Source organism: Scyliorhinus torazame, chromosome 1, assembly GCF_047496885.1.
Source record: "Scyliorhinus torazame isolate Kashiwa2021f chromosome 1, sScyTor2.1, whole genome shotgun sequence".
In the NCBI taxonomy this organism is placed as follows: domain Eukaryota; kingdom Metazoa; phylum Chordata; class Chondrichthyes; order Carcharhiniformes; family Scyliorhinidae; genus Scyliorhinus; species Scyliorhinus torazame.
In genome coordinates this window covers 15,712,925-15,723,136 of record NC_092707.1, presented here as the reverse complement: position 1 = coordinate 15,723,136, position 10,212 = coordinate 15,712,925, and the positions used below count along the sequence as shown (strand labels likewise).

Here is a 10,212-nt window from a genome sequence, read left to right as displayed (position 1 = left end):
ACTCCACTACAGAATGGACAAAGATACAAAACACACAACAATGCGAACAAGCGTGCAAAGCATCATTAAGAGCAGATGCAGTTTCACAACTTTGAATACAAAATTATAAAACGGCAAAAGAAAGTTAAAGATTTACAATCACACACAGAAATTGATTACAAACTTCCACAAAAGATGCAAAGTAATACTTCCCAAAATTTAGTATAGGCTTTTATTGTGTTCATTAAATAGGATAAAATCAAGGCTAAATCAAGAACAAATTTGTATTTGTAAAGCAGCTTTCATAGTCTTAGGGCATACTAGCTTTACAGGTAAATTAATATTTTGTGAAACATGTAGGAAATATTATTCCATCAGACTAGGATTAGTTACTTTTTCCCAAAACTCCTTGGAGACTGAATGTACTAGGAATAGCGGTTTTGTTTTGCTCAGACTTTGACCCCCATCTCATCTGTAGGTTCACAAAAACTTTAATTTTAAACAAGTTAATCATAATTTCACAAACGAATGCTGCATAAATAAATCTGGAAACATTTCAATTATATAATATATATACAGACATATGCATATATATATATTTATATATACACACACAAGTAAGTCTAAGTATGGTTACCAATTTAGCATCAACTTGGAGCAAGTGAAATCGCTTGCCTACTAGGAACTACATCGAGACTTCATGATAAAAGCAAATTACTGCGGATGCTGGAATTTGAAGCCAAAGAGAAAATGCTGGAAAATCTCAGCAGGTCTGGCAGCATCAGTAGGGAGAGAAAAGAGCTTACGTTTCGAGTCCAGATGACCAGATGGTTTGACAAAGGGTCATCTGGACTCAAAATGTTAGCTCTTTTCTCTCCCGACAGATGCTGCCAGACCTGCTGAGATTTTCCAGCATTTTCTCTTTGGTTTGAGACTCCCATGAATTCAGTTCACGCATCGGATATTTAAAGGCAGCAGTTGTTTATTCTGAAGTGCATTTGCACTTGGGTCACTGAAGTGTGACATGTGTTTAATCCACACACCTACTTTCAGAAAAACCCTTCAAATAGTAGCGGTACTCTTCCTTTTTTAATGAAGTTGGAACTTTTAACACTGTTCATTTTGCAGTGCTTAACTGGAAAGTAGGAATGTCAATCAATAAGCATTCAGATTATGAAGCACACAAAAACAAGCAGCTGCAGGAACTTTAATTACATACTTTTATTCACTTTATTGAACAACGGCAGCAATTATTCTGATAGTTAAACCCAGTAACTTTTGCTGGAAGTTAGTGATGGCAATAAGGTTTCCTTAAACATTTTCAACGGCAAAACAACATTTTCCTCATCTTTGGTGACCCATTCGTAGCTTAAATGCTTTTTTAAAAATGCATTAAAACTGCGTGCTTTATATAGCGGAATCATTGAATAATTGTAGCACAGAAGGTGCCCATTTGGCACATTGTGTCCATGCCTGCTGTCAGCGAGAGCAACTCAATTAGTTCCATTCTCCGGTCTTTCCTAGGGAATATTTCTCTCCAGAAAGTAATGGGCTTCTCTTTTGGAAGCCATGATTGAATCTGCCTCCAGCACACCCTCGGGCAGAGCATTCTAATATACCGAACATACAATTTCCTTATAACTAACTACAGATCTATCAGCTTCATCAATGTCACTATAAATGTTAAACAACCTGCAAAAAAATACTATCAAGACCAGAGAGCACTGGACATTCAGTGCTAGCAAAATGAAAGACAAAAGTAATCAACATAGTGGTGATTCTTATGTTCCGTGATTTAGATAATGGTTCCAAGAAGTTGGAACTTCATCCGTGCTGTTTAACATCATACGGAAATATGTGCAGAGTATAATCAATTACTCCCATCAGACATTAATTCCAGTGCATTCCTTGACCATGGAAGGACATAGTTTGTTCATGGATACTCAGTTGTGGAATCAAAGTGTGATCAATAGCTCCCATTGAGAGTTACAAAACGTTTATGCAAACTTCTGTATGCTTTAGTTTTCATACAAGGCAAAATATGAACTGTTAAACAGGCTGTGTAGATGACTGATCATATTTAATTGGTTTCACACGTGCAAGTTGTAAATAAGCTGTGCCTTCACTTTAAAACAAAAAAATTCCAAAGGTAAATCATACATGGAAAACCATTACCAAAAATAGTTTATTGCACAATGCTCTCCAGCAATATTATGCACAAATTTAAGTCCCTTAACATGCTTACATAACTTTCATACAGATTTGCTAAGTAGATCCAGAGAGTCTAGTCCAGATCAAAAACAAAATGAACAGAAAGCAAAAGTGAAATTAAACTGAATAGGGAAAAGTTACTGAGCAAACTATTCCACCATCTCACAATAGCAGCAGTTATCGGGATGGAAGAAACAATAATTGATGTAGTGCACAAATGCCGACAAATAGTTAAAGCAGCTCTCATTAGGTTCATACATTACTTAGACCAAGTGTCAATGCCACTGTTGAAAAAGGAATTTGCTTTTCAGCTCACTTGATAGTGACATACAGACATGCTTTCTTCATGACAGAACATTTTACTCAAATGGCAGGGGATTTTTTGCTGAGCACGTTCCATAATTTTTCTACAGTTCTCTTTTTGAAAAAAAAAACAAATTGCACTAGTAACCCAGGATTCACAGAAATAACTTTTCTTTCTGCTCATCATGGCGAGGATGCCTAGTGCTGGGGAATGGACTACTCTTCCATCGTAGGCACCAAATGTTGCCAACCAGTATTCCCAGGTAACAGGCGTCTGCAGTTTAAAGCTTCCTATATTTTGTCCCAAAAATGTTTCATAGTCTCAACAGAGAAGAGCACCATCCAGGGCACCTATGTAACATTTCCATTTCTTCTGAATGTAATTGCCAACTACAGGGCATGTGTGACGTGAGCCCATATCCACCGGGGGCTGGATTTGAAACCTTCATCCTTCTGTTTTGGCCAGATTCAAACCCAGAGCGCTAAAATGTGTTGTGTGATCAAACCCTCTCCCAGCATTGTTGTAAAGAAACACGAAAATTGTAACATTTAGATGAAGTTATACATAAGCGTGTGCACAGAAGCAAAATATAATACATAAGAGCATCTTCAGCATTTGCTACCATGGTTAGGTAAAGTCAGTTTGAACTTGTCTCAAGTCCACAAACTTGGGAGATGCAAAAGGTGCAAAATATGTTTGGAAACTATGGTTTCTTCCAAGAGAAAGAAGTTCTTTATGCTAAGGTGAAAGTGTACAAAACATAATGTCCTCAGTGGAACTTTTGACTTATTTAGTACCAACATAATGCTGCCCGAGCCTTAAACTAACGAATATATGTCTCAAACTTCAGAACTGTAAAACAAAAAACTTACAACTTTTTAAAGTTAAAATGTAATTTTAATAAATTAGAATCAATATGTTTATCTTTATAAGCCCTTCTGAATTTATTCCGCTCCCCATTACTCAAAGGGCAGGAATCCCTAGAATTTTTCCAAGTCAGCCCAGCCTACTGAATAGCCAAGGATTGACTTCTGAAGATAAAGTTACCTCCCACCTCCTGTTCTTTTTTTCTTCTCTTTGTATGGACCCAGTGGCCTAACAGAAATCACATGCGGAAGGTAGATTCAAGCAGCTACAGGTGATATTGAAATCCATAGCCAGTAAGTAGTGTGAAAGAATTGGTTGCCAGGCTGCCAAGAAAACCCCGAATATAAATAAAGCACAAGGAGGTTTGGAAAACATTCCTACGCGTCAGCAATAGGGAGGGCTTTTATATTCCTGGCGGTGCCGAAACTGTTCCCTACTGACAGGTCCTATTCGCATGGTTAGTATTTTCAGCATTGTCGACGTCAGTTTCTGTACTATTGCTGGACAGTTCTGCTGTTGGGCTGGTGCCATCAACAGTAAGTTCCATCAACTGTCCTTCCATTTGTGTCCATGATGACATAGATTGGTGTACAGTTACTGTGTGCTCCTCCATCTGCCGCTGTAAACTGTCCATCTCTTGCCTTTGGATAGGAGGAGAGAGAGAGAAATGATTTTTTAAAAAAGTATAAATTAGATCTCCTAAGTCATTGCCCACAGATAATCCAAGATCGGAATAGTCCTGCAGCAATGAATTCACAGTAAAACAACATTTATGAAAGCAAAAGCGAAACACTGCAAAAGCTGGAAATCTAAAATAAAAACTGAAAACACAGGCAATCAAGCAGCATCTGTGGGGAGAGAGAGAGTTAACATTTTAGGTTAATCACTCTGAGCATAGATCGTAAATGACTCTCTCTCTCCACAGGTGCTGCGCAACCTGCGCACGGTAGAAGTGGTTAGCATTGTTGTTTCATAGCGCCAGGGTCCCGGCTTGGGTCACTGTCTGTGCAGAGTCTGCACGTTCTCCCCGTGTCTGCGTGGGTTTCCTCCCACAGTCCAAAGTGTGCAGGTTAGGTGGATTGGACATTCTGAATTCTACCTCTGTGTACTCGAACTGGCGCTGGAGTGTGGCGACTCGGGGATTTTCACAGTAACTTCATTGCAGTGTTAATGTAAGACAACTTGTGACAATTAAAAAAAGAGTTATGGAACGGAGAGGTTGACAACAGCAGGTTCCCCGCCCCCTTTCAGTTTCTTTGTAAAGTGTTAAAAAATACACTGGGATCGTGGGCAGCATGGTGGCACGATGGTTAGCACTGCCGCCTCACGGCGCCGAGGCCCCAGGTTCGATCCTGGCCCCGGGTCACTGGCCGTGTGGAGTTCGCACATTCTCCCCGTGTTTGCGTGGGTTTCGCCCCCACGACCCAAAGATGTGCAGGGTAGGTGGACTGACTACACTAAATTGCCCCTTAATTGGAAAAAATGAATTGGGTACACTAAATTTATTTAAAAATCCACTGGGAAGTACCGACCGCATAACCGGCGGGCTACCTCTGCTTTTCGGCCCGAGATCACACTGGGCCAAAAAGTGGCAAAATCCCACCCTTGGTTTCCACTGACTAAGAATTTGCGAATAAGGTTACGAAAATTAATATTGTAATTAACCAAAGCTTTGGAAACGAAGTAGTATATAGCCAGCTGGTGTCAACAAAATAACTAAAGCTGCCAGCTGCAAATACAGTTTTTCTTGAAATTGTGTAACAATATATTAACTGCCTCTCACATTCTAATATTGAGACTGTGGAGAACAAGAGACTGACGATAATGATTAAATCTTGTCAAATGTCAACTGCGACCACAAAACTCAAGGGTTTAATCACTGTTTTAATTCATTCACAGAACGCAAGCGTCGCAACAAGGTCGGTATTATTGCCCCTTGCCCTCAGCGGACCACTTTTGTTGCGATTTGATGCAACCGAACGGTTTGCTGGGCCACGGAGGACATTCAAGAGTCAACCGCATGGCTGCAGGTGGTCTTCAGTCACATGCAGACCCAGCCGGCCCAATAAGAACAGCAAGAAAACTTTAAAAATCCCAAACCTTTTTGCACGGAACTTACCTCAACTGCTTTAAACAACTGTGCAGGTTGTTAAGGGGCTCCTTACTCACGGCCATCGGCGGCCTGAGTAATTCTTCGAGGAGGGAGGCAGGAACTGGGCAGTCGGGGATCTTTACTGGGGTCACAGGATTTGATGAAACAGCATCTCCTTTCAACTCTATTCTCTGTTCAAAAACAAAAGTTTAATCGTAGCATTACCGTGATTTTACAGCCGAGAAACAGGCCATTCGACCCACCAACTATATGATGTCGGGTTGGTATTTATGTTCCACAGGAGCCTCTTCCCACTGTATTTCATCTTACCCCAAGGACATATCCTTCTACTTCTTTCCCCCTCATAGAAACAGGGAATGCCATTCAGCCTGTCGAGCCTGCTCTGCCATTCAATTAGAACATGGCTGATCATGCCACTTTCTCGCGCTTTCTCCATATCCTTTGATCTATCCATTTCGGTCTTAAACATGCTCAATGATTGATCTTCCAAGAGAATTTCAGATTCACCACCCTCTGATGTGGATTGGCCAAGCTAAATTGCCACTTAACATCCAAAGGTAGGTGGGGTGTGAGGGATAGAGCAGGGGGAGTGGGCCTGGGTAGGGTCCTCTTTCAGAGGGTCGGTGCAGACTCAATGGGCCGAATAGCTTCCTTTGCATGATTCTAAGGTGAAGGCGGCGCTCTCTGCCCACAGTGACCGGATTGTCTCCCTGGACGCAGAGATGGCGGTGCTGGGTGAGTAGTGGAGAGCACTAACGGCCAAGGTTGATGATCTGGAGAACCTTTCCAGACATCAGAACTCAAGAATCGTCGGGCTGCAGGACGGCCTGGAGGTTTCCAACTCCACGGACTACATGTCCAATAGGTTTGGAAAGTTGGTCTTTCCGACTCCTCCAGAGTTGGACCGGGCCCATAGATCGCGGAGAGAGAAGCCCAGATCAAGGGAACCACCACGGGCTAACATAGTCAGGTTTCTTCAATACCTGGATAAGGAGCAGGTCCTGAGGTAGGTAAAGGACCATCGAGACTGTAGATAGGAGGACCATGTCATCAGAATATACCAAGATGTTGGGGCAGAGCTGGCGAGAAGGCATAGGGCTGTTAAGAAATTTTACTACGGCCAAGGCCACCCTTGAGCAACGTGAAGATTGAGGTGGTGGACCGGGTTCGTTTACGGATATCTTTCAAAGACAGAGATTATTATTTTGATGCGCCGGAGGGTCCAAGTGGTGAAAATGAACATTCCGCCGAGGTTCTTGTTTATCTTTCAAGCTCTCCCGGTCTTTATCCCAAAGGCCTTTTTTCGGAAAGTGGACACGATCATTTCTGACTTTGTATAGGTGGGGAAGGTGCCGAGGGTGGGGAGGGCCCTGCTACAGAGGCAGAGACAGCAGCGTGGGGGGGGGGGGGGTATTGCCGAACTTGCTTCATTATTTAAAATTGTGTTTTTAATAAATTTAGAGTACCCAATTATTTTTTTTCCAAATAATGGGCAATTTAGTGTGGCCTAACCTGATAATCTTTGGGTTGTGGGGGTTAACCCACGCAGACATGGGTGGAAGAGATGTCAGTGCTAACGTCTCTATGCGAGAACCATGGGTTTGAACTTTGGGGGGGTGGGTAGAGATGGATAGTGTATACAGGAGGTGTAGGGAAGTGGGACTAGTCAAGGTGAGGGATCTGTATTTTGGAGGAAGGGTTCGTCAGTCTGGAGGAGCTAAGGGAGAGGGTAGAGCTGCCGAGGGGGAGTGAGTTCAGGTATCTGCAGGTTTGGGACTTTGAGCGAAAGGTCTGGAGGGGGTTCCCTAGATTGCCGGGATACACCCTGCTGGAGCGATGGCGGCTTCCGGATGTGGAAGGGGAGGGAAGAATTCGGAATATATATACCAAGTGGCTGGGGGAGCAGGGAAGCGAGTGGGTGGTGAAGATCAAAGAGAAATAGGAAGTGGAGTTGAGAGGGGAGATCAACTGGGGAGTATGGAGTGGGGCACTGCGAAGGGTAAACGGGACCTCCTCTTGTGCAAGGATGAGCCTGATACAGTTTAAGGTGGTGCACAGGGTGCATATGACTCAGGCGAGAATTAATGGGTTCTTTCAGGGAACAGCAGATGAGTGTGAGAGGTGTGGGCAGGGGGCAGCGAATCAAGCGCACATGTTTTGGGGTTTCGAAAAATTGAGAAGATTCTGGGCGGGGGTGTTCGTGGTCTTAGCCAGGATAGTGGAGGAGGAGGTGGACCCGGACCCCTTTGGTGGTGATATTTGGGGATTCAGAGAAGCCGGAGCTCATGGAGAGGAGGAAGGCCAATGTCTTGGCTTTTGCCTCTCTGATTGCACGGCGGCAAATTTTGTTGGAGTGGGGTCCGCATCGCCACTGGGGGGGGTAGCGGCTTAGTTGGGTGACCTGTACGACTTCCTGCGGTTAGAGAAGAATAAGTAGGTGTTAAGGGTGTTAAGTAATGGGTTAAAAGACATTCCAATTAGTTGTCACATTTATGTTAAGTATCCAATAATTGATATTGATATGTAAAGATGGTTTAGGTGGTCTTTGTGTCAGGTGATGCGAAGATATAGTTTTGTGTAGAGTCTGTTAATGTGAAATAAAAGTGTTTGTAAAGGCAGAAGTACATTTGACTCTTTATACAACAGCAGCTAAACATCTAACAGAGGGGGAGGAGAGAGGGGGGAGGAGGGGGGGGGAAGAGAGGGGGGAGGAAGAGGGCGGAGGGGGGGAAGAGGGGGGAGGGGAAGAGGGGGGAGGGGAAGAGGGGGGAGAAGGGGGGGGAGAAGGGGGGGAGAAGGGGGGGAAGAGGGGGGAGGGGGGGAGGGGAAGAGGGGGAGAAGGGGGGGGAGAAGGGGGGGAGAAGGGGGGGGAGAAGGGGGGGGAGAAGGGGGGGGAGAAGGGGGGGAGAAGGGGGGGGAGAAGGGGGGGGAGAAGGGGGGGAGAAGGGGGGGGAGAAGGGGGGGGAGAAGGGGGGGGAGAGGGGGGGAGAGGGGGGAGAGGGGGGGAGAGGGGGGGGAGAGGGGGGGAGAGGGGGGGAGAGGGGGGGAGAGGGGGGGAGAGGGGGGGGAGAGGGGGGGGAGGAGAGGGGGGGGGGGAGAGGGGGGGGAGAGGGGGGGGGAGAGGGGGGGGGAGGAGAGGGGGGGGGAAGAGGGGGGGGAGGGGGGAGAGGGGGGGAGAGGGGGGGGGAAGAGGGGGGGAGAGGGGGGGGGAGAGGGGGGGGGAGAGGGGGGGGAGAGGGGGGCGAGGGGGGCGAGGGGGGCGAGGGGGGAGAGGGGGGAGAGGGGGGAGGGGGGAGAGGGGGGAGAGGGGAGGGGGGAGGAGAGGGGGGAGGAGAGGGGGGGAGATTGGGGGGGAAGAGGGGGGAGATTGGGGGGGGAGAGGGGGGGGAGAGGGGGGGGAGAGGGGGGGGAGAGGGGGAAGAGGGGGGAGAAGAGGGGGAGAAGAGGGGGGAGAAGAGGGGGAAGAGGGGGAGAAGAGGGGGGAAGAGGGGGGAAGAGGGGGAGAAGAGGGGGGAGGGGGGGGAGAGGGGTGGAGGAGGGTGGGAAAAGAGGGGTGGAGAGGGGGGGGGGAAGAGGGGGCGGGAGGGGAGGGGGGGAGAGGGAACGGGAGGGGGGGGGGGAAGAGAGGGGACGGGAGGGGGGGGACGGAGGAGAGGGGACGGGGACAGAGGAGAGGGGACGGGGGGGGGGGGGGGAAAGAGAGGGGACGGGGGGAGGAGAGGGGACGGGGGGAGGAGAGGGGACGGGGACGGGGGGGGGGAAAGAGAGGGGGCGGAAGGGGCAGGGGGGGGGGAAGGGGCAGGGGGGGGAGAAGGGGCAGGGGGGGGAGAAGGGGCAGGGGGGGGAAGGGGCAGGGGGGGGAAAGGGGCAGGGGGGGGGAAAGGGGCAGGGGGGGGAAAGGGGCAGGGGGGGGAAAGGGGCAGGGGGGGGAAAGGGGCAGGGGGGGGAAAGGGGCAGGGGGGGGAAAGGGGCAGGGGGGGAAAGGGGCAGGGGGGGAAAGGGGCAGGGGGGGGAAAGGGGCAGGGGGGGGAAAGGGGCAGGGGGGGAAAGGGGCAGGGGGGGGAAAGGGGCAGGGGGGGGAAAGGGGCAGGGGGGGGAAAGGGGCAGGGGGGGGAAAGGGGCAGGGGGGGGAAAGGGGCAGGGGGGGGAAAGGGGCAGGGGGGGAAAGGGGCAGGGGGGGGAAAGGGGCAGGGGGGGAAAGGGGCAGGGGGGGAAAGGGGCAGGGGGGGAAAGGGGCAGGGGGGGAAAGGGGCAGGGGGGGAAAGGGGCAGGGGGGGGGAAAGGGGCAGGGGGGGGGAAAGGGGCAGGGGGGGGGAAAGGGGCAGGGGGGGGGAAAGGGGCAGGGGGGGGAAAGGGGCGGGGGGGGGAAAGGGGCGGGGGGGGGAAAGGGGCGGGGGGGGGAAAGGGGCGGGGGGGGGAAAGGGGCGGGGGGGAAAGGGGCGGGGGGGAAGAAGGGGCGGGGGGAAGAAGGGGCGGGGGGAAAGAAGGGGCGGGGGGGAAGAAGGGGCGGGGGGGAAGAAGGGGCGGGGGGGAAGAAGGGGCGGGGGGGAAGAAGGGGCGGGGGGGAAGAAGGGGCGGGGGGGAAGAAGGGGCGGGGGGGAAGAAGGGGCGGGGGGGAAGAAGGGGCGGGGGGGAAGAAGGGGCGGGGGGGAAGAAGGGGCGGGGGGGAAGAAGGGGCGGGGGGGAAGAAGGGGCGTTGGAAAGAAGGGGCGTTGGAAAGAAGGGGCGTTGGAAAGAA

The 10,212-nt window shown here is 49.6% G+C and overlaps 1 protein-coding gene across 4 annotated transcripts in view; it reads right to left on the bottom strand.

Annotated features, from left to right (window-relative positions):
• Nucleotides 1-2,042: 2,042 nt before the first annotated feature.
• Nucleotides 2,043-10,212, bottom strand: part of golga3 (golgin A3) — a 106,724-nt gene continuing 98,554 nt past the window's right edge. For all 4 annotated transcript variants that reach the window (XM_072469317.1, XM_072469494.1, XM_072469574.1 and 1 more), the window contains 2 exons: nt 5,481-5,644; nt 2,043-4,002 (listed from right to left, as the gene is read on the bottom strand). In XM_072469317.1, the coding sequence (XP_072325418.1) occupies nt 3,795-4,002; nt 5,481-5,644 (372 nt within the window). In that variant the 3' untranslated portion in view covers nt 2,043-3,794. The remainder of the gene's footprint in view (nt 4,003-5,480; nt 5,645-10,212) is intronic.